This window comes from Ochlerotatus camptorhynchus, unplaced genomic scaffold, assembly GCF_037179485.1.
Source record: "Ochlerotatus camptorhynchus isolate MF236.1 unplaced genomic scaffold, CSIRO-AGI_Acam_v1.1 ptg000624l, whole genome shotgun sequence".
In the NCBI taxonomy this organism is placed as follows: domain Eukaryota; kingdom Metazoa; phylum Arthropoda; class Insecta; order Diptera; family Culicidae; genus Ochlerotatus; species Ochlerotatus camptorhynchus.
The window spans coordinates 589,754-615,068 of NW_027041103.1; the positions used below are offsets into that span (position 1 = coordinate 589,754).

The following is a 25,315-nucleotide window of genomic DNA, read 5'->3' on the forward strand; positions in this document are numbered from 1 at the left end:
CAGAGCCTTAGTCGTTTTTTCGAAAAAAAATTTCTAAAGTTTCTGAATTTTAACTTGAAAATTGTCGAGGAAGAGCGCGTTGCAAGGATGTTGCTCGTGAACATTGCAGAAATGCTATGTACATCTCACTGCAGTCAGAAAAATTATCGAGAAAATCCACCCAAGAAACAATCGACTAAGGCTCTGAACCATTTGGTGGATTATTTTAACTTTTGGTTAAAATTTGACAGATGAAAAGTTATCGATTAACCCTGCTATCCGAGCATGGTTATTTCTGACAGACAAGAAGTTAAATTTTGACAACCATGGCTCGAAAACCGGTCGATCGACAGCACGGGGATTTTCGAACATAAGAAATAACTTTCGAAATGTCACTTTTAACCACGAGTTAAATTTAACTCGGCAAATGGTTCACAGCCTAAGTCCACGTAAACAGTACCACTGAACTGTCGTCAGATTGAGGTTAACCCCGAGGGTGCAAAACCTAATTGTCACCTCTTCCTCTTAGGTTTACACGTTCAATTTGCTTTCAAGTCAGTTGAATTCAACTGACTTGAACGCGAATTGAACGTGTAAACCATGCCATTCAACTGACTTGATCAACTCACTTGAATTGAAAAAGTTGAACCAGGCTCAACTTTTCAAGCCAATTAATCATGTTTTGTTGTTTTTGACATCATCCACGTCCAGAGGGCCATTCACTTTCGAATGTATGGGAATGGTAGGAAACCATTTGGAAATGCATAAAAATTTTCAGTTTTTATTCATTATCGTCTTTATGAGCAGTTTTAAATGCACAAAAATTAAACGAGTACATTACTATGGTGATAAGGTAAACACTCGTTTATTTGTTTCCTTCTGTGGAAGCATGTTTAGTCACCACTCGTGGATTTTCTGATATTCTCCATACTGCAAAAATGATTTTCTTACCACTGAAGGGGCGACATCTCTCGGATCTTCAGTATAGCTACTACTCAAATCATATAATTAATTGAATTCAGCTGAGTTGATCATTTGACTTGCCCAGTCTAAACCCAGCATTACAGTCGATGCACGATGTGGACGCCAAATAAGCACACAGAGCATTTCATTCGGCGGCGCTTGTATAAAATCCACATGAGCTTGCGGCGGCAGCATGCTCACCGGAACCGGAAATATACATCGTGTCTGCGGCGGGGTTGTATGTTAATTTAAATGTGATTTTTTTAATAAGGAGCACAATATTGCCTTTCCAGATATTACCCCCTGTGATCTTATTTACAAATTCTCATGTTATTTTATATGTCGCATGATGGGGTGATAGAATTTTGGGCCATTTGGTGGTGTCGGGCATGCGTATTCTGAACGTATTCCAGCCATTTTTAAACGGATGATCAAGTAAAAAGTTAGGTAAACTGATTTTTTTTCTATAATTTGTACCGATCATTAAATAATATTCGGCAAAAAAACGAGGTTCATGACAGTTCAATAATATTTGTGTTTGGTCTACAACAGATGTTTTTTTTTTTTTTATTATTATTCTTGCTTATTTTTCGTCGGTGTCTGGTCCGCACGTAGGCACACGTATACTCCACACATTGATTCTAGATATCGAACCCATCAATACATGGAAGTGAACCTAGACCCACTGGGGTGATAAAGCAGTCACACGTACCACTTAACCACCGGCCTCAGCAGAAAACGTTTACGCTTCTCAACAAGTTGATGATGGTGTCTTAATCCCGATTAAGATTTTTCAAATACACTTAAACTACTAAGTGCACAAGTAGAAATTGTGTCGATGTTCGATGTTATTTTCTTCTAAGTCACTGCAAACAGTACTACCACCCCGATCTGGTGTATTGCATCAATATACTTGAACTTTGTATGTTCACCTTTAATGTTGTGACTAGACTGCCCGGATTTAGTTTAATTGGCATGCATTCAAATTAGTTAATGTTTACCAACGCGCGATTTAAAATACATCGGCACGGGCAACAAACAGCTGATCAAAAGGCTTGGAAGATTCTATCAGATTCACATTGCATCAGTATATTAACAGACTTAGCGAGTGAAACATGGCTATCAGAAAGAGGAGTGCACTGAGGAAAGCGCTTAAAATGAAAGATTGCATAAGATTTAAGGTAGCATTATTTAATGTCCTGCACGTGAAATACTTCTTGTGTGATAAACGTTGTTACATCTTAATCTTCTTCTCCGGCGGAGGTTTCATATCATTGCGGGATTCTTCCTTGATTACTTGCATAAGCATGCCTGAACCGGCCTCGTTTGGATTATTTGATGCATGTTCTACGGGTTCCTGTTTAATGCTCACCCCATCTTGTCCATCCGTATTGTTGGAATTAGTATTGCCATTTTGATTCTGATGAGATTGATTTTGTGTCTGGTGAAATTGAGGAAGTGGGAGTGGAAATTTTCGCAGCAAATCACCTAGGAGCATATCGACTCTCTGTCGTTGAAACAATGAACTTGGTTCTTCTTTGGCTGGTGTTTCCTTGCTTTTTTCTGTCTTGTTTTTCTCAGCAACTAAAATGGATATCAAAAGTTTCACTGTTAAAAAGGTAGTTAATTATATTATATTGGTGGTGTAAATGCTTATCAATCAATGTACACATATACCAGAGATTCTCTTTCTTTTTTACTGAATGCAGTGCTTCATAATTTCGATAATTCTAGGAAGGGATTAATAAACATGTATTTGTAATCAACATAAAAGTGCAACTATATTAGCAATCTTTTAATATTCTCAGTTATTCAAATACAAAATGTCTACTCATTTTGCTAAATTAAATTAAGATTTCACAAGAACAATAGCAGAAAATGTTCATGTTTACAAAATAAACTATTAAGGGGCTGTTCATAAACTACGTAGACAGTTTTTTGGGATTCTTGGCGCCTCCCTCCCCCTACCCCTGCGTAGACAATTGTCCTTACTAAATTTTTAAAATTTGTATGGGCCATGGATAACTGTCAACCCCTTAAACTGTCTACGTAGTTTACGAACAGCCCCTCATATGATATAGGTACTTGCGACAACAAAAAAGAACACCGTATATTATCATTACATTTCATCAACATCTGTATTTAAACCAGTTCGCAAAACATTCAGATTCAATATCTCTTTTCATATGAATATGAACAGACATCCGCCTCATCATTCACTGCCTGGTTACCTGTTCGTTAGTGACTGAATGTTGGCTCTTTCATTGCCTCGTCCATTGCCGTTTGGTACATACGGTCTGGATAAAGCAATGAATTGAATAAAGCAGTGTTTTCACACTGAACCTAAGCAGTCAATAATGTTACGCTCTGTTTTAAACAACCATACATGTTAATTAATGTTTAAGGAATATTTCTGAATAATTTTATGCTTTAATTTTCAACAAGAAAAAATCTTAAGTATATATTTTTTTTATTTTTGAAGTCAAGATTTAACAAATAAACCTTAAAATAAGCATAATCAAACAACACGATTTCATGCTTTGATTTTAATTTGTATATCCGCATCCGCTGGAAGTATCTTCAAAAATAATTCTAATATAATTTAATATCCGCGTCCGCATCCGTAACGAATATTTACATCCGCATCGTTTTCTTATCATGCGCATGTTTTGAAAAATATTGTAGTTCATGTTCTGACAAAATGTAAATGCTGACCAGTAACAACCATTGTATCAATAGCTAAGACATATATATGATCCGACAGGAAGGAACGCATTTTTGTTTAAACGTTTGGAGTTGGCACAAATATTGATCACTTGTCTACAACATTTCGAATAGAAACGGTACAGTCAAAGAACTTATTTAATTACATGGATCATTGTATTGCCGCGGATACAGTTGTATGACAAACTATGAACATGAGCATTATTTGTATAATAAATCATGAGCACATCCCTGGTCATACTTGTCTATTTTCTGTATTATTATAGTGCTCTATACAAATAATGCTTATGCTCATAGTTTGTCGTCCAAGTGTATCCGCGGTATATCATAATCATTATATGCATCATTGTATCATTTTTTTCCTCTGATCGGAACATAAATCCACTGCGACCAGTTATTTGATCTATTGTGGTATACCCCGTGTCCTTAGTTTAGTGCATGTCGTATTACTCCATCACAATTGAGAAATGATGAAGTATTCGGTTTTGATACAGTTGTCATTCTTGCGTTTATCACAAGGATCCGACTCTAATATTAAGGTACCGCTCTTTATACCCTTTGGAGTGTTGGAACACCCTCCAAAAGCGCACCCCTTTGTTAGTCAAAAACGGATTCCTTTGCAACAAAATCAAGCAATAACACCGATAATAACCATGCATTGGAATCCTAGTCTAACCACTTCAAACTACAGAACAGCAAATAAAAGGTTAGGAATAACGTGGATGAAAAATAAATACCTATCTAATTTGTTTCCTTGTTTCTAGTTCTAGTCCATCCACTATCAACAAGGCTAGTTCCCCTAGTTTGAAGTAGTTTGGACTAGGCTTCGATGGTAGAACACAACATTAAAAGGTTCTCTAACAGGCGTTACTGGGTATCATAATCAGAAGCCGCTATCAACAGAAATCTGAGAACGAAAGTGGAGCTCGGCAACACATGGCTAAGTAGCGGCGCAAACGAAATCTGCAAGCAAGAGCTACATTGTAACCCAGCAGGACATAACAGTAGAGGTAGACTCAGAGGTCATGGCGGCGGAGCCTCAACAAAGAAATCAAAAAAGTCGACAGGAATTTGACCTGGGCTGAAATTAAACCAGAAGGAAGTGAGTAAGATTGTATCAAAAAATTGCCCGTACACCTGGTATGGGCATTGTTTTTGAGCAATGGGGAAAGCGGGGCAATATCGTCAATGGGGCAATGTGGCCACCTGTTCCAAAACCAGCTTATTGAACATAGCTTTACAAGCAAAGTAATATCACCAGCGGACAGATGAGATAATCCCCAATTTATTGGTCATATTAATTTGTATGATTCAATTATTATTAGCGCGATATTCACGATGGAAAATCAAAATTGACAGTTGCGTTATATCGAGGAATACCTGTATTTTAGTCTAAACAATTTTTTTTCTAGTACGTATATTCGAAAAATGTTAGACTAGTCCAAAATGTAAAAAATGTTATAAGATTTCTGAATCAGAACATAAGGTCTATCAGTATTTTCTTATAACTTATCGTTAATATTCCTTCAGCAGCTATATAAATGGTCATTGTTTTCTTACATGACATGATGTTTTTCTAGTTTTCAACAAAGGTTAAAGATATTTTTTTTATTATTGCTTGCTTAAATTCTACCCCTTTTTATGATAAATTTTGCCTCTATGAGCCTCTATTTTAAATCAACACACAGACGTTCCTAGGCTATGGTGCCCATTTGGTCACTGTTGTTTTTGTGTTGATCCAAATAGTTTTGATAATATAATTGCGCATTCTTGTTTTTTTTTTAACGGTTGATTTTTGTCCCAGTCTTGTCTTCTGTCGTCACTTATTTTGTCATTTTGTCTTGTGTATTGTGTCAACTTGTGTCTATTGTCCTTCCCTATCTGTTTTTAAACTTGTTCTGTTACTCTGTCATGACTAATTTCATTGATATATAAAAATATTAATATCAATTACAGGATAATATTGTTATTTCTCGATTACTTTTTCAAAGGGTAGGTGCAGCTCCTGCAAACAATGCATCCGATCGTCGATCCGGCGCTATCGGCAGCTCGCACACGCTCACGAAAACCACCAGCAGGTAGAGGGAAATTTCCCCTATCTGATGATAGTGCCAGTATGCGTGGGCGAGCCACCAGCTACGCCAAATAGACGACCAAACGCACCGCCTACAAAAGCCGATACACTCCCTTAAAAAAGGTGTCGAGATTTCTACTAATTAATGAATTATTGACAATTACCTCTCATGATCCTTGGCTCCACTATGATTTTAACTTACCACTTTTGGTTTATCAAATACCTCTCCGAGTATATAACGCCCCGACGCCTTGTTGGTTTCTGGTCTCATTTGCATTGGTCCTGAATTTGTTTGATATCCTGTTCGAAGTAATTCTTTGAGTTTCAGCTTGTACGTGTCTCACGTCATATGATTCGCCATTCATAAAGATAATGGGTTTTTTTTTTTTTTTTTGTTAATTACTTTATTTGTACAGGCTCAATTGAATAAACTTTACAGAGCCAAGTTATCATTTTCTTTATACATTATAAATGTCTTAAATCTAAAATTAAAGGATTTGAACCGATTACTCGCGGTCTTCTCGAGGTTAATGGATGACAATTGTTTGGATCGGGAGAGGGAAAAGGAGATATGGAATATGATTTATGATTCAAAAATTTCACTATTTCTAAAACATATACTTAATCCTATCGACGTTATATCAACTCTGTAATAATACAATTATTACAGAAACAAATCTACAAAAAAAAAGAAAAAAAAAACACACGCACATACAAAATACAAACTAAACACAAGGTTAATCAAACTTACAATCTATGGTTAATATTCTTCAAGAAAACATATATGAGTTGCATAAACTCCAGATCGCGTCTAGCCAAAATATCCCGAACTGGAACATTAGGTTGTCTACCTCGAGCCCGAAGGGAATCGTACAACTCGGATCTGACTCCACGGTGCTCAGCACATGACCAAATAATGTGATCTGCGTCCTGGTAACCTTGTCCACATTCACAGAGATTACTGTCCCCCAGCCCAACACGGAACAAGTGAGCGCTTAGTGAATAGTGATTGGACATGAGGCGAGACATCACACGAATGAAATCTCGACCCACCTCCAAACCTTTGAACCAAGGACACTTCGACACCTTAGGGATAATTGAATACAACCATCGTCCCAAACTCCCTTCACTCCATTTATTTTGCCAGCTGGCGAGTGACTGTTGACGATAAATGAAGAAAAATTCGTCGTAGGCGATTTGTCGATCGTAAATATCGCCTTGCATAGCGCCCAGCTTAGCAAGTGAGTCCGCCTTCTCATTGCCCGCAATCGAGCAATGAGATGGGACCCATGCTAAGGTGATGACAAAAGATCTTAAAGGTAAAGCACTTAGAAGCTCTCGTATTTTCATGAGAAAATACGAGGAGTGCTTTACCGGCCTCATGGAGCGAATAGCCTCGACAGAACTGAGACTATCCGTAAAAATAAAATAATGATCTGGTGCAAGTGAGGCGATCGTTTCTAGCGTATAATGTATTGCCGCCAGTTCAGCAACATATACGGAACAAGGAGCATGAAGCATTCGAGAGGCGCTATGAAATTCGTTATAAATACCAAAACCTGCGGACGCCTCTATTAGTGATCCATCTGTGAAGAACGATCTTGCGGAATCAACTTGGCCAAACTTTGCAGCGATTGACGGAGCAATCATGGAACGATGATGCTCTGGGATTCCGCGAATCTCTTGCGTCATGGATAAATCAAAATGAACAGAATTGACGAAGTCGGAGAAGCAAACACGATAGGGATTATGCTGCGAAGGGCTGACATCCTGTGTTATGTACACGTAGTACAATGACATAAAACGAGTTTGAGGGTTCAGCTCAAGAAGCTTTTCAAAGTTTGCAATCACCAGTGGGTTCATAATTTCACAACGGGTGAGGAGCCTGAGGGATAATTCCGAAAACCGATCAGAGAGTGGCAACATGCCCGCTAACACTTCGAGACTCATCGTATGAGTCGAGTGCATGCATCCTAACGCGATACGAAGACAGCGATACTGGATCCGTTCCAGTTTGATTATGTGCGTTTTAGCCGCCGACTGGAAGCAAAAACTACCGTATTCTAAAACCGATAAAATCGTTGTCCGGTACAACGTTAGAAGATCTTGCGGATGGGCTCCCCACCACGTTCCGGTAATTGTTCGGAGAAAATTGATTCTTTGTTGGCATTTTCGTCTCAGATACTCAATGTGGGATCTCCAGGTGCATTTTGAATCGAACCAGACCCCAAGATATTTGAAGGACATAGAATGAGTGATCGGCTTACCCAAAAGTTGAAGCTTTGGTTGTGCTGGGCTATGCTTCCTAGAAAATACGACCAACTCAGTTTTCTCCGTGGAGAATTCGATACCTAGCTGAATAGCCCAAGTAGACAAATTGTCTAAGGTATCCTGTAAGGGATAGTTTTTCCCCGTGTTGTTTGTACGCCGGGCACGATGAGAGACCATGAGGAGTTCCCTTACAGTACATGCATGTTGGTGCAGTGACTGTGCAGGCGCCATCCTCGTGCTTCTCTCCGCATTTGGAACAGCGTGCCTTGCTGCCACAGTGAGAGGCCGTATGTAAAAACTGTTTGCAGTTTTGGCAGTTCATGACCCGAGGAACAAACAAACGCACAGGTAGCCGAAGTTTTCCCAACTCGATGTAGTGAGGAAGGGCTGAACCAGAAAAGGTCACCCGAAACGAATCTGTGGGGGTAAAGCTCTTTTTACCCTCGCTGAAAGATACTGAGTTCAGCTTCTGGACTTCCAGTATCTCAACCGTGGGAAGCAAGGGGTTCTTGAAACGGCCAACCGCTTGCTTCGCCAAGATCTCGGGGGGTCAGACTAGCTTCGGTGACCACACCTTCGATCTCCACATTACGAGCTGGGATGTACACTCTATACTCGAGTGTAAAAAGCTGGGAGGCAGCAATCTCGTTAGCTTGTTTCAGGTTAGAGACAACAACGCGAAGTTTATTGTACCTCACCTTCGAGATTTCGGTCACGGCCGAGAACCGCTTCGTCAGATCATGAGTAATTTGCATTACATTCAAAGGTTTCTTTTTGGGCTGAAAGTAAACAACCCATGGGCCGGTCGAGTCTTCTGGGTAGGCTCGCGATCGGGGGCTTATCTGTCCCTGTCCATTACCAGACTGAGATGACGAACCAGGGATGGCATCAACGACAGACGTTTTCGACCCTTCTTGCTATCGTGTGGCAAAGTGGTGTCATCTTCTGACAAAACGTCCATTTCGTCTTCCGACAAAATGTCCATTTTGCCGTACTAGTGGGAGCGAAAAACGCTCTACCACTGCAACGATAATCAAAATTACTCTGACACAATACACGAAAAAAAATACTAACACAGAAACACAAACTTAAAAATTAACTGATGGGAGAAAGAAAGAAACAAGAACAAAAACTTATCTGATAATCCTATACTACTACCACCGAGCGTTTACACAGCAGCAGCGGAGCGACGCGCAGCTTGGATGATCTTCGTTCCGCGTGTGCGGGCGGTCTTCGTTGGTGTGTGCTTGTATGAAGCTCGGCACTCAGCTGAACACACGATGATGGATGAGCGGTTTAAATGTGGAGGCAGATGCTGACACTCGATAACGATGATCCGTGTGCAGGTATGCGTTACCACGCACCGATGGTGCGCAAAATGGTTGGCGAATTGGCAATCGCAAAAACAATTTTCCTTCCGATGATGCCGAAAACACACTTTCTTCTCAGAAAAAACTCACTTTTTGATAAATTTATCGGGAATTATGCCAGGAATCACTAAGCGAGAAAAAACTGATTATTTACGTCAGATAATAGCGAGAAAACTTCCAAATTAACGGAGCGCGAAACAAGTCGACCGTACTTCTTGCTAGGACGCAGTGCGATGAAAGATAATGGGTTAAAAGGGAGTTAAACATACATAAAGGTAGATTAGTATTAGTTGTACTTGATCCAAACATTAGAAAGAAGCATATATGACTTAGTAGATAAATAAAACTAATATATAACTAAAAGTGCAATGAATAAGTGTTAGTTCCGGGATCATTTTAGTGTTAGTTATGTTAGTTTTGATCCGTATTCAGCCCTGCCGGCCCCTCCAGCACTATTTGCAGCAATTGTGATAAGATTATGCGACACTGCTACTAGTACTATGTTAGATGTATGACTTGTCAATTTTCGTAACGCAATGTCTTTCAATAAATCACTCAATCAATTTGATGTTTGAAAATTTGCTCAAAAGGGTTTTGTTGACACATCATACCTTACCGAAAACTAAAGCACAACAATCCTAATTCTTATTTCAAATCTATCAACATATTTAACACATCTTTCCTAAAACTTCACTTGTTCGTAAGCGCCTGGTTGAAGATATGACTGAGCCCACACCTAAAGCTATTTTGTGATTATATGGTTACTTTGGTACTCACATGAAATGTTGTGCAAGTACCACAAGTTCAACAACGCCCAACTATGGACAGCTCAATGTTAATACCATTTACTCTTTGATTCAGCGTACACCAACATGATAATCTTCTAAGAAACACCTAAGAATGTATAGAGAATAGAGATAAAGCTGAAAAATACAGTTTTAACTGATGGTACTTTATAAACATCAAACTGTCCAATATTGGACCCTGCCAACACACGGCGCCTGCACGGTAATGTCAATAGAAATTTGCCAAAAGGTATAGGGGAATTTCAATCCGTGTATAAGAGAGGAGTAACCGGCTGATTTTGAGCCAAACGAACTGCCAAATCCAGAGCCAATCGAGCAGTGCCTACACACTTAATCTAGCTCGGTAAAATCTTCAACAGCCGATTCACGGAGAATAAATTATAGCAGACGCAATTATTTTTCCGGTCAAAATAACTATATTGTTCAATTGTTTTAGAGATAACCCGAAACTATAGTTGATTTGACTATATATAGAGGGCAACAACTAAAGTCCATAGTTGGCTCCTCGGTTAGCTCAACTATATTTTTCAGTAGATGAACAAACATCAAACTTCAAAATACAACTATGCTTTAGTTGATTCAAGAAAACTATTGTTAGGAAAGCAACATTTTACAATGTTTATTAAACAAACTGCTCTTCATTATCGACATATTAAGGAAGTTTGTGTTGCTTCTCTATCGATCTCAAAAACACAAATGCAAAATCATAAAAAGTGAACAAGAAGATTCAACTTAGATTTGAACCGTGCTCATCTGCGTGAGAGAGCCAGCTATCTTATCGCCTACTCTACGCATCACAAGTTAAAGGTATGTGGATTTATGATGATCACTTGAAACCAAATTAAATAAATAAATTACATTTGACGGTTGTTATAATTGATCAAAGTTATAGTTGAATTGAGTATAAGATTGACGGTCAAATTCATGTTGGAATAACTATAGGTTTCTTTCAAACAACAATATTTTCCATGTTAAAGTAACTATTAGGATTGTTATCTTAACTTAACGAATTTGTTCTCCGTGTTACCTTGGCATTTACTTTTGTTGATATATCTGCAAAATATCTGTTTGTTAGCTGATATCTCAGCAAATATGTATTTGTTAGCTGAGTTTCGGCAATTGTTTTACTGAATCTCAGCAAAATAAATTGTAGAACTACTCGGCTGTTGGAATCTCGGCGAAAAAATTTAAGTGTGTATGCCGGCGCCAGTGGTGTAGTGGTAAACGAGACTGCTCTCTCACCCCAATGGGTTTGGGTTCAATCCCAGCAGAGGTCGGTGGGATTTTTTTGAGGCATAAAAATCTCTGGTCACGTCTTCCTTCGGAAGGGAAGTAAAGCCGTTGGTCCTGGCTCATGTGTGTTGAATGGATGCGATATATCCTACGGAGGTGTGGAAGCTGCCTTCCTGCACATTTGATTGCCGTTAATAGATGGCAATCGATGTCCGTCGGTGATTGGCACTAGATTGCAGAACAGAGACCGCCGTTAAATAAAGGAATGAAGAAGAAGGAGAGCAGCGCCTAGGTTGATTGCATTGTCAGTGTTACTAGAAATCACCAATGCCTAGGATGCAAAGACAGTTTGTCCTAATCCTACTAGTTCTAGCAACTGAAAAGGATCCACTTCATTTCATGCTGAACATTGCATTAGGTCCTAAGTAACATTGATGGATTCTCTTCGTCGACTTTCTCTTTCGTTAATAACTTGAGCACATAACCGTTTCCTGATGTGTTTGTCGTATTAGATGCTAGATAAAAGCTTCTTTTTTGTGCTGAAACTGGGAAAGTCGACGAAGAGAATCTGTCAATGTTACTTAGGACCTAATGCAATGTTCAGCTTGATTTATTATAGTTCCGGAGACGAACCAGCCCAGGGCTGAAAGTCCCTTTAATGCTCTATTTATAAAACAATATTAGCTTTACACGTTGATACTTTGAACGATGATTTGGCGAAAACATGGCGGGCATGACATTTTAACGTACAGACTGACAGTTGCTTGTGGGTTGTTCCCACAGAAGTATAGAATTATAGAAGCTTTATAGACGCGAATTGAATTCTGCAAGTATCATCAACTTCAAAACTTCATCAACTAAAATAAAGAGAAGGTAAATGAAGAACAGCATGATATATTAAGTCTGCCTGTAGCCCATGCGCAGCTTTCCCCATATTAGATAAGACCAACAACCCAGTTTACTTCCCAGCAGATATTTGTAGCTCCATAGCCCAACCCAAACAATGGCACTAGCTCTACGCTTCGGACCGGTCTGCATTTATCTCGAAGCGATTAAGAGCATTAGCAGCTGCTGAATCCCGAAATCAGTTCCGAACCATCATAATGATTTTTGTCCACAGGAGGCACAAAGGGCATAGTGTATTTAACAGCTATAGTGCCGAGATTTGCTCAGCCGAGCTCGGTAGCAAAAACTAAGTGTGTAGGTCCTCCCGAGGGTCCTCCCAGGTTGTCGGTTTCCAAAACATCTGAGCACTCACCGGTAGCAGACAAAAGCTGCCTGCTTCTGTCATTATAGATAATGCATACACACAGGACCGCACGTATTATATAGTGGACAGCACAGCGGTCGTTGCGGGGGTTGAAGATGTCCGTTATTGTTCCTGCAAATGGTGCAAACCGGAACCGGGCAGAAGGGATATTCCTGTCAACACCCACGGAATCACATTTCTATATTCTGTTTTTGCGCCTTCCTCGCTGCACTCGTCCACGTGCTGTATAGAGGGGGATTCCGGAATAGAATGCAGCAGCAAATGGGACCGAATGAAGTGCCAGTGTTCGGAGGGCATTATTTGAAATTAGTTATGCCACCACCGGCTGCTATACCTATAGGTCAAGGTCAAGCTCCTGAAATCGGTGTAGTCGGTGTAATCCTATTTCAGGACATTTAGTTTTAACGATAGTCAAACTATTGTCTTTATTCAACACACATTGATTTCTTCGTGCTTCATACAATTTTAGATTCGGCCTATAAGGAGTCGCCATGTGATTAATATGTATGTCATGGGGACCCATGATATCTTTTCTTTGTTAGTATGGAGTTTTTTTTAATGTTCGTACCTATCCAACACACACACATTGTATGCAATTGGCTCCACGGATCATACCAAATTGTACGTCAAAGAATGAATATGATTCAAAGAAGGAAAATTTCTTGCGACAAGTTCGACAGCTTGTTCTTTAACGTTTTGAAGAATAAATATCTAACTAATTTATCAAAGCGATATCTCATCGTAGTAAAATTGAAGAATGAGCCGTGATACAAGGAAAGGAAAATTATATCTGTTTGATAAAACCAATTAGATGTATGGCCCGTAAAGACTCGTTTTTTAATTTGATTACGATTAGGTAGGGTATACGTCCCTAACCTCGGTCTAATATGCAGCCATAGATTACGTTTTTAATCATAACTCATCAATTAATTTACCTGCAAACGATATTCTACTGCTAAATGGTATGCTTAGATATGCTTATCATGTCGTTTGCTATCAGGAACCGCAAAAAGTTGAAAAACTTACTTTTTTTAAGACAAAAACTCACCAGGGAAATGTATGTAATATCGGTCTATTGTCCCCAAATTGGGTCTATTTATGGATGCAACTTCGTCCTATCCTGTTTGATTCTCAAAAAAAAACGCTCTTGGTAACGTTTTCTTATGTATTTTTTTTATCACTATCACTGTTAACTTAATACTCTTCATTCCTCAAAACATTTCTTAGAGAAAATTTTACGAAAACTACATTAAATCACTCAAGTTAAAAATTAAAAATTAAAAATTTCGCTTATCGTCTTTCGACCGCAGAATATCTAAATCAAAACATTGTGATGTTCATTATACAGATTTGGCAGAAAAAATCTCCCTTCCTGTTCGTTCCTTATCATCCAAATGCAAACCACATTGTTGACGTTACTCTTATTGCTATATGCTGTCAAATGAATTTCATGGGCCAAAGTTAGGAACATAGAAAAGAAATGTGTCCCTAAAGTTGGGTCCATGATTTACTTGTGAAAACGTTGTTAAACAATTAAAATAAACATAAAATATTCAAACAGTAACTGTGAGTTTTACGTCTAGTGTGTATTATCAGGTAATTCCATTCAATAAATGCCATAATCAGGCCATTTGATGATCGTCAGTGCAACCTTCCCATCTTAACCTTAGAAGTCATGGCGGCTAAAAACTCCGAACAGAGTGATATTCTCAACCAGTTTTATTACTTACGAGAGCTGAAAATGTATTGAAATGTTGTGATATAAATTGATTTGTGTGTGGTACACATTTATCAATCATCAGTGATCAATATTTTCCTTATTTTTTGTGTAATATTCCTTAATTAATTATTTATTTGCGTGATAGGCCGAATGAAAGGACTAGACCCACATTACATACCGTAACCCTATCACTTTGAAAAATAGTTAGATATTTCTTCTTCAAAACGGTAAAGAACGAGCCTTTAACGTGTTGAAGAATAAATAACTAATTGGTTTTTAGCGGCGCCGGTGGTGTGGTGGCAAACTTATAAGCCGATTTTTTTTTATAGTTACTTTAACGCTCTACGGTCATTTGTGACTCATCCGGGGGTGAGATTTGAACTCGTGACTTTGGCGTGAGAGGTATGGATCCTAACCACTACGCCGGGGTCGCCCTCTGGCCGAATCTAAAATTGTATGGCACACCAAAAAAACAATGTTTATTGAATAAAGACAATAGTTGGACTTTCGTTAAAACTACATGTAAAGGTCAAAGGTGGGTGAACCAGTAATGGAGGAACTAAGCAAATGTATTTATTAAAAAATTAATAAACGATGTACATACAATTTGTATGCGTAAATCTATAGCTTTCAATCCCTATTCAACTAGAAAAACATTACATCATAATTAAAATGTATAAATTTTTCGAAAACTTGTCCTCCATTAATAGGAACACTGTTTCAGTAGTAGTGGTGAGGGCTGTCTTGCATCAACTTAGAGAGAGCGGAGTCAGTGATGACAAATATTGTATTACTATTTTCGTCGCACTCTAAAAAGCGCATGACAAATTCCGTATGAAGACAGTCCTCTTTCATTAACGTCGTGAAAAAACTATCTCAGTACGTTCTCTCTCTTTCTTAGATCTGTCGGTTACTCGGAGAGAATTAAAATGTGCACGTTTTAGTCAGCCGTTCCGTATTGTTTGACAAAAAGCAATACATTATGTTAAAAAAAAACATAAAAGTGGTACAAACCGGATTCGAACTACCAACGTATCTTTACCACTGGTCTATCTACGCTTATTACAATGAGTAGGCTAAAGGAAAACAAGAAGCGCTCATAGTGTGGTAACTAGTCTGCACATCACATCTTACATGCACGTTCGACGGTATTTGCTTTTTTTTTGTCCATGCATGATAGAAAAAAAGAGAAGTGAAGATAAAAGATGCGATAGTCCCGTTTGCTTGGGACCTTCCTTCTCCAACATCGCATCTAGTGAAGGTAATTTGTCGTTAGGTTTCCCATAGTCTCACCAGTTTCTCACGTTTGCACATTTTGGGTTTTAATTTATTTTGCCCAACCCCAAACGATGACGTTCAGGCTATTGAGTCGTGCCAAACATTAAATTAAGCGATAATATTTAAAATTGATGGCCACCTCGTAGCCACTAAGTATATGTAGCACAATAAAGCAATTTTTTTTCGAGAGTTTACCAACTGCAGTCTTAATAGGTTAGTATCTAGGTTGGGCTCTCCATATAATACACAATACTAACAACGACTCGAGCTATGGTGCTCACTAGGTCACTGTAGCTTTTCAGCTTGTATTGCGATTACATAATCAGACATCACTTATCAAGAAAAATATCAATAATATTGAAAGTAATCCGAATTTGATTCCTACCCAACGACAGCGCCGCGCATAAAAAAATCGAATTTATTAAAACCGCATAAATTTCGAAATCCACATAAAAAATGTATTTATGAGTGAATTAATTATATGATTTGAATAGTAGCTATACTGAAGATCCGAGAGATGTCGCCCCTTCATTGGTAGGAAAATATTTTTTGCAGTATGGAGAATATCAGAAAATCCACGACTTGTGACTAAACATGCTTTCACAGAAGGAAACAAATTAACGCGTTTTTATCTTATCACCATAGTAATGTACTCGTGCAATTTTTGTGCATCTAAAACTGCTCATAAAGACGATAATGAATAAAAACTGAAAATTTTCATAGATTTCCAAATGGTTTCCTACCATTCCCATACATTCGAAAGTGACTGGCCCTCTGGATGTGGAAGATGTCAAAAACAACAAAACATTATTGATTAAGACACCCACACAAACTCAGTAAATTACAAAAAAGTCTAAATAAACCGCAAAAAAAAACCTCGTAAGAACAGAATCCAAATACAATACAGAAAAAAAGATAAGTGATGATTTGAATAACTCTACACAAAAAGAAAAATAATAATGAACTAGGCCTACGTAAATTTCAAAAAGATCAGATAAGAAAAAATAAATATAGATACAAAATAAATTTCAAACTCCACGTTGAAATTTGTTAATTTGTGTGCTGAAATTAAGTTGCAAGTGTTCATAAAGTTATCATGATGATATATGTTGTTTTGCCTGCACCGTTCGAAAAATTCATATAAATTTCTGCGAGATATAGCGCACTAGATTTGGCATAAGTTTACGCGATATTTCGTGTAAATTTAAGCACAATATCGCATAAATTAGCAATATTGTATGCAAGCAGGTAAACGATTTCACTGTTTATGCCAAGTGTAGCTCAAAATTAAACGAAGGGAGATTTTTTTTTTTTCTTTGGTTTGTTTTTTCCGTCGATCTTGTTTTCCGTGCTGAGCACCAATGCTACCGACGTGCCAGGAAGGCAGCTCCCACACCTGGACTCACCTATCGACCCATCAACTCATGAACCGGGGACCAACGGCTTTACTTCCCATCCGAAGGAAGGCGTGATCAAAGATGTTATGCCTCAGAACATCCCGGCGGCGCCGACTGGGATTGAGCCCAGGCCTGCTGGGGTGAGAGGTAAAAGGGAGATTTTACGCGATAGTTAAAATTCAGATTTTTTTCTGTGTGTTTGCCTTGAGTGGCTCGAATGAACTTGAATCTAACCTCCAAAATATACAACGCAGATTCAGTTACAATGTTCGGTGTTGGCAGTCCGGTTTTACGAGTTCGGATGCTACACTTTCGGCGTGGAGTTCTATTGAACTACACGTTGCCGTTAAACAGCAAGTTTTCCGCTTGCAAAAGTGCTCGGCTGCTGGTCTCTCGCCGGTGTCGGAGATTGCGAGCAAAATGAAAGATGCCTCGCTGGATACGCCCGATACTGGACGGGTGGCAGTTGGTGACCGCGAACTGTTCCTGGGGAAAGCACTACACGGAAACCTCCTCCATGACCATGACTATGCAAGAAAATTTGTGTTCGTTAAAGGAAGTATTACGACAAAGGTGCATCACGAAATGAGATGCAAAGCTTAGAGAAAATCAAAATTACGGAACCCATGGATTGGAGGATCAAATTAACATCGTGAGACCAGTCCAAATACATTTTACAATTAATAAAAAACAGAAACTAAATACGTGCCAGGTTTGAAAAGAATATATTCGAACCTGGAAGCGTGTATGTAAGACCAATATCCATTTGATAACGGTGATGCATACATGCGGAGCTTATTGTAAGTGAAAGTAACCTCGGAATGGGCGTGACTCTCCAGACATTCTGAGCTGGGTTGCTGGCCGAATCGGGTTCTGGGGTTTCCAATCTTAAGGTAGTTTGACTTGTGGGCAATCTTGTAATATTCATTTAAGAATAATGCCATTCAGCAACTACAACTAGAAATACGTAGGTGGGGTACTCTGGGAATTTTTTTTTTCACCGTTGTAAACGCTATGGCTACGAGACTATGTTATACATAAAAAAAATACAGCAATATTCGCATGAAAGCCATAAAAAATACGGAAATCAAAAATTAGGCCACAATTCAAACCTGGATGCAGTTTTCGCTGATGGCGAACAATCCGAGGGGCGAAATTAACTTCACGATACTAAACAACAAAAGTTAGTTACGCCTTTTTGTAAATGTTAATTTAGGGTGACAAAACATGTTTTTTTGTGAAATTTTATGAAATTGTTCATAGTAATGCATCACTTGCTGTCCATTTCTATAAAAACTCAGTTTGTTTACATTTGTCAGTATCGCCCTTTTGAAATGTTGGTACTGAAATAATGATACAATTTAAAAGGGACCGGGGCTAATCACAAATTACGTCCCCATGGTAACTGAAATAAACACGAGTGCGGACCAGTTGGTAAAACAGGCGAGAAACTGAAAGAATATGAAAAAAAAAACGTGCAAAACGAGTGCAACTGTGATAGATTGAAGACTGCACGATATTCATAAAGTTAGTGAGTGAGCTTCAGATTCTACCCATTTCGATTTATTGTATATATTAAAACATTGTATGTACATACTTAACTTCATATAATACCAATATCACAATTGTAGGGCTGTTACATGATTTTTTCAAAATTTGATCCTCGATTTCTTCAAAGAAATCCGCGACTTCATATACTAATCCGTGACAAATAAAAAAACTGTTTTCATTGCCACCTCCAGCATGGACTTGCTTCATAACTGCGCCTTTACCGAATGAGCTAAGCGAGTATTGTTTGTAGGGTAAGGTGGGCAAGATGGATCCTCTACTTGATTTATTTAACTTTTTGATTGTCAACATCAACAAGCTCAATGTAGCCAGAATGTTGGTTTGAAAAAGAAACCCAAAATTGGGGTCGCATTGAACCTGTTGATTTTGGACAACAAATATATTAATAAATGTTCTAGCTGCCCCACCTTACCCTACCCTCAGAAAATTAAAGAAGAAACAAATTATCATCTTCAGTTATTTATGATCTTTGTTTTCCGTCGATGTTCACGAAACAAAAATCAATTATTTTATTCATGTGTTTCACTTATACATTCTTGCCAAAACATAAGCCTTATACATTCCACAAGACAAACCACATAGGTCCTATAAGAATGCATAAAAGGTATGTGTGACCGCGTATACATTTCATTTGACACATGATCTTATTAACTTTTTGCAAGGCGTCTGCTTATTAGTTGACTTATACATGAATAATCAGCAATAGAAATTTGCCAAAAGGTACTGAGTACCAATCCTACCGACGCCAGGGAGGCAGCTCCTACACCTGGACCCTACCTATCGACCCATCAACTCATGGACCGGGGACCAACCCCTTCCGAAGGAAGGCGTGCTAAAAGATTTTATGCCTCAGAACATCCCGGCGGCGCCGACTGGGGTTGAACCCAGGCCTTGTGTGGTGAGAGGTAATCACGCTTACCACTACACCATCGGCGCAACTTTATTTATGTTCTTGGTAGTATAAATTCTGAGCATTTAGCGAACATAATAAAACGCCCTCATATTATGAGATTCTATCGACCAAGCTTTTCTGAAACATCTTTAAAAACATTTATGTATTTTCATTTTTTTATTTAGCAAATTTACGAATTACAATGTAATAAATTTAATTTGAGGTTTTCATTTTTAAGAACAATAATTCTTCTTAGGAGTATTCCAAAAGTTTTAAGGAAAATTTTAAGGTAATTCCAAGGGAATTGAATTCTGAATCAAAATTCATGGAAACAATGGAAATTCTGAGGACTTAGATTTTTTTTTTAAAGATTTCATGTTTAGAAAAGCTGGATTTAGAAATCTTGAATATTCAGGGTGTTTTATTTAAATTTGAAAATTCCTAACATGGAGGGGAACTAAGGAGAATATTTGGGAACGTGAGAAGTTTTCAAGTTCTAAAACTAAAACATATTTAAAATGCCAAACTTTGAAATTTATGGTTGCGAACATGAAATTAATCAAATGGCTGAGACTTCTTTCTTCTAATTCTGGGATTTTGGCTCTTTAAAAAGTTTTTTGGTCAACGGGAAGTTTCGCGACGAGTTCGTGCAGGAGATACGGATTCGATAGGTGAGACTCAAGAACTGGTAAAAAGTGTGAACTACAGGCTAACGTAATACTAAATAAATACAAATACAAAACTTTTGATTACTAATAAAATTGATCGTAATTAGGAGCTGTTCATAAACTACGTAGCAATGTTTCTGGGGGGGGGGTATTGGAAATTGTCTACGCAGGGGAGGGGGGGGGGGTCAATAATCCCAAAAAAACGGTCTACGTAGTTAATGAACAGCCCCTTATAATTGTCACTCCTATTCTCTATTCCGTTCAAAACGAATTTCCCAAACATTTTTTTTTTGTATGGGAAATCAGTTTTGAATAGAATACAAACTAGGGATGTGTAATTTATTTACTTTTCGATATCCTGCTGGTTGTACCTTTTATCAAATCAAGGAAAATACATTATCATTGTTATTGATTTGATAGTACATAATAGCAAACAATAAAAGTGATCAGGCTAAAAATCACTTTAATAAAGTATACAAAAGGAAACAATAACAATAGCAATTACTTAGCGGCGCCGGTGGTGTAGTGGTAAGCGTGATTACCTCTCACCCCAGCAGGTCTGGGTTCAATCCCAGTCGGCGCCGCCGGGATGTTCTGAGGCAAAACATCTCTGATTGCGCCTTCCTTGGAAGGGAAGTAAAGCCGTTGGTCCTCGGTTCATGAGTTGATGGGTATATAGGTAGGGTCCAGGTGTGTGGGAGCTGCCTTCCTGGCGTCGGTAGCATTGGTGCTCAGCACGGAAAACAAGATCGACGGAAAACAAACCAAAGGAAAAAAAATAGCATTACTCACGTGCTTTATTAGAAGAAAAATCCCATGAATAGCCTTTGCTTGGATGGTATCGAGAATATGAGCTGGCTTCCTCAAATGCACTTTGTAAGTGATGTACTGTGGATAGAATCCTCGAGTTAAACACACTTGCCAGATCCGGGGCTTGGTACACGGTTCCAGCAATAATGTAATAATCTGCAAGGGGCGTTGCTTCCGATGGTGTGTGTCTGTGCTGCTTCCGAATAACATATAGAATAGGATCTTGAACATGCAACAGAATGTACTCTACTCCCGTCATGTTACTGAAAAAGAAACATTTATTACATTCATTGATACATTTCATATCAAACAATAATAAGTACTCACTTGAGCAAATCCAAACTTTGCCGTTGCATGCGAACGATTTCATTGTTGCAAGTGCGATCGTAAAAGGGGTTTGATTTCTCAGAAAAATAATCCATAACATTTGCCGGATTCAAAATAGGTATCCAGTTGGAGTCGTGCCAGGAAATCCACAAAGGATTTTCCTGGGCAATCGGAAGTCCTAATCTTCCTGGCATCATTAGTATGCACACTTCTAGTAAGCCTTCTTTAGATATTTGTCTTCAAACTGATGCACTATTCTTTTCGTAAAATATATACAAGAAAAATGTAATAAGCGATAAGCTCACAATGACATTTATATATAAACGTCACACAGAAATAAAAAATTACCCAAATTAGAGTTCTTTTGACTCAACCTCGAAGTTCCGTACGAGAAGCTAATTTTGGGTAAACATGAAAAAACCTAATTTTGGGAAAATGATAGAAAAGACTGCAGTGAGTAAATTCAATCAATAAGGAAAAACCTAATTTTGGGTAAATTTAACTTAACGATAGGTTATTTTACCGACCACTTTTTCCGAATAAAAAAACCTAGCTTTGGGTCAAATTAACTCAACCATGGGTTATTTCACCGGGATTTTTAATTACGAGCACGTAATCCGGAATAGATGTCAAAAATAAAGAACAATAAAAACCGTGACGACAACAACATATTTATTGTCATTCATTCAACTGTTAAATAAATTAATAAAAAATAAACACAACGAACAAAACAAATAAAATATTATGTTAACTGATCAAAGCTCCCATCATCCACCATTTTCTTTAATTGTTCCATCTTCATACGGTCGCCACCGTGAGGAACCAAATCAAAAAACGGACGGAAATCAAGAAACTGATGTTGTGCTGGAAGCTGTAGGTACCGGATATCTAAAAATAAAAGAACACAACAGAAATGAAATTAATTATCTGCGCTCCACTAGCGCTTAGGATTCACAACTCACCAGATTACGTCGGTGTATGGCAATACACAACGGATTCGGAACCAAACAACTGAAGGTATCGAAGGAGAATGGAACAGCCACAGGAAACTTCACTAAGAATCCAGATGGAACGAAAAAAATAAAAGATTTTCTTCTCGTCGGGTACTTCGGGTACTTCTATGTAAAAGGATGAATAACCACTCGCGTTTTAAGTAATAAATCGACCGCTCAATGGAGGAATAACAAAACCGATGGCGGTAGAAAACTTCCGGACGTCGCACGCGATTGAACACTTCATTCGAAGGGAGCAAAATCACAAATGGCGTCGTCGTGGAAGTATTTTTTCATCCAACTCAGAGTTATTTTCACTCAACACAAGCTTTATAGTAAGTTACTCAGCGTTGAGTAAATTGAGGCCCACAAAAGTTCCGTATGTTTTTTACTCATCTGTAGGTAATATACGTATTACTCAACCGTTGAGTTAAAATTAACCATCATAACACATTGATTTTTACCCAATGGGATACTATAAAGGTTTTACTTAATTTTGGGTTGTTTAAACTCAAGCTTTGGGTAATTTTCATTTTCTGTGCATTGATAAGCTCACACTTGGATTAACTTTTAATATCCACTCTGTTCAGATTATCTGCAAAATGTTTGCTTAGAGCCATGTTGATTAACTCTGATGTCGACATCAAAGCAGCCGGACATACTTGATCAGGATTCAAGCTGGGGATAATACTATGGTCTCAATATTCATAGTCTGCACGGAGATGAAAAACTACTCAAAATTAAGTACTTTTCCCTCAATTCCGGGGTTCAGCCCAATAACCCAAATTTGAGTAAATCGCATATAGTAGTTCCATTGGTTCCATTTAACATCAGCAAAAAAAAATTACCTACTCTTAAGTATATTCTACCCAAAATTAAGTTTAATTCACGTAAATTTGAGAATATGCATTTTACCATTTTACTCAAGAGTAACTCATTGGGCTGAACTATATCGTTGGGTCGAATCTCTTGTTCCTTTTTTGACAACAATAACGAGTGCAAGTGAGAGACTGAAGTCAATATTAAGTAAAAAGAACTCAAATTTTGGGTAGTATTTTTTCTCCGTGTGGCGAATAGAATATCGATCTATCAAAAACATCAAAGAGCGGAACCAATTCCTAGACCTACAATTGAAAAGGTACTATCAACTTTTATAAACAAAACGTTTATTATTCTTTCCTCGCCTCGTTCCTCGCCAATCGAAGGTAAATTACCTAAAGCCCTACAGTAAAAGTATGGACGTCTGTCAAAAGTTGTTCCAATCGAACCGTCAAAATGCACCGCTTTGCTCGATTGGAACAGCTTTTTTCAGTTTTGTGGTGACAGTCGTCCATACTTTTACTGTATACAGAAATTCAAAACAACCCAAAATTAAGTTCTTTTCACTCGTCTCCCATGTTCCGTACGATAAGCCAAATTTGGGTAAACCGGCTCAAAGTAGTTTGCATTTAAGGACGGCAAAAAAAATTACCCATCGCTAAGTTATTTTCAATTTTTTCTACCCAAAATTAAGTTCAATTAACTCAAATTTGGGTATATCGCATATTACTCAATTTTGGCTTCTCGTACGGAACTAGACGGATGAGTCGAATCTTTCGTTCTATTATTGACAACAATAGCGAGAGGAAATGAAACGGGCAGAGGTCAAATAACTCAAATTTGAGTTTAAAAAACCCAAGCGGTGGGTAGTTTTGTTTTTCTGTGTAGGGCTTTAAAATTACCAGCATCATGGGATTGGCGTTGACGGCATCCGTCGAAAAATTTGCTCTTCCAGCAAATTTAGATAGTTTCTTATGGGAATTTTCGGTAGAGTGAAAGGATAGTACAAAGTCCGCCATGTTTCACGCACAGTCTGACGTTTGCTTATGGATTTTCTCATAGGAGTAAAGAGCTACAGAGTCGCCGTCAACGCCAATAGGGGAAACTTTCCACAACCTGAAGATGGCGTTAGTTTGTGTACACGGTAAGAAAAAAGAACCCAACCATAGTTAGGAATCCCGCATAAACGCGAACCATAAATTGACCTTACCTAAAATGGTTAAAAATTGTTTATAATCCCTGCTAAACTTTAACTGAAATGGTTATGGAACTATACATGAACGTTTAATGATAAAGTTTCAACCTTATGTATTATGGTTTTTTGGAACTGGACCTTACAAATAATGGGTCGTTAAGAACCATTACCATTCCAAATTCTTGTTTTCTCCATACATTTTCAGAAAGAGAACTATATAAGAACGTTTTTACTTATGATTTGAGAACATTAATGGTAATGGTTATGGTAGTCAGTAAGGTCCATTAATGGTTTTGTATTATCGCTCAACTTTACGTGGAATATATCGTGAATTGGTAATCAGTAAATTACAGGCAACGAGATGCATCTCCACCGTCAGCATTACTGCAACAGACAGTATTCCGAAATCGGTGTGGGGAGGGAGAGCGTGAAGTAACCTCCCCCCTTCGCAGGAGGGAAGTGGATGTTCAGGGGGACGAGAATGGGACCAGTCACGAGTGTCTTGCACCCTCTGTTTCCTCCTGGAATCCGGCCGATATGTCAAGTCCAACGCGTAGACCGTCAGCATCATCTTCGTCATCAGCAACAGTCAGCAGTAGTCATCCCACGAAATCTATTGCCCTCCAGTGGAACATACGTGGTCTACGTGCCAACATCAGCGAGCTCAAATTGCTCATCAGCCAGCATGAACCGTCCGTTATAGCGCTGCAAGAGACGAAAGTGGATAATCGTGTGGTCGCGCCAGACTTTGCCGGCAAGAACTACACCCTGCTTCTTCAAACCGGTAATCGTCGGTACTGGCAGCAAGGAGTGGGCCTTGCCATCCATGAAGGGGTTCCATTCGAGCGCATCGATATCAATTGTGATATTCAAGCCATTGCAGTTCGCATCCATCTTCCGACGCCAATGACGGTAGTGTCGATCTACATATCTCCGAACTCCCAGCAACAGTGCCAAA

At 38.5% G+C, this 25,315-nt stretch overlaps 2 protein-coding genes across 2 annotated transcripts in view; one reads left to right on the top strand and one right to left on the bottom strand.

Annotated features, from left to right (window-relative positions):
* The first annotated feature begins 1,756 nt into the window (after positions 1-1,756).
* The window catches only part of LOC135714173 (uncharacterized), a 46,974-nt gene continuing 23,415 nt past the window's right edge, over positions 1,757-25,315 (top strand). Inside the window, exon 1 of the mRNA XM_065237479.1 lies at positions 1,757-2,123. Within this exon, the coding sequence (XP_065093551.1) occupies positions 2,058-2,123 (66 nt within the window). The 5' untranslated portion in view covers positions 1,757-2,057. The remainder of the gene's footprint in view (positions 2,124-25,315) is intronic.
* Positions 2,173-21,654, bottom strand: LOC135714174 (mediator of RNA polymerase II transcription subunit 6-like). The gene is made up of 3 exons (XM_065237480.1): positions 21,352-21,654; positions 21,007-21,287; positions 2,173-2,526 (listed from the first exon to the last, which is right to left on the bottom strand). The coding sequence occupies exons 1-3, from the start codon at positions 21,546-21,548 to the stop codon at positions 2,177-2,179; spliced, it is 828 nt and encodes a 275-aa protein (XP_065093552.1). The 5' UTR covers positions 21,549-21,654; the 3' UTR covers positions 2,173-2,176.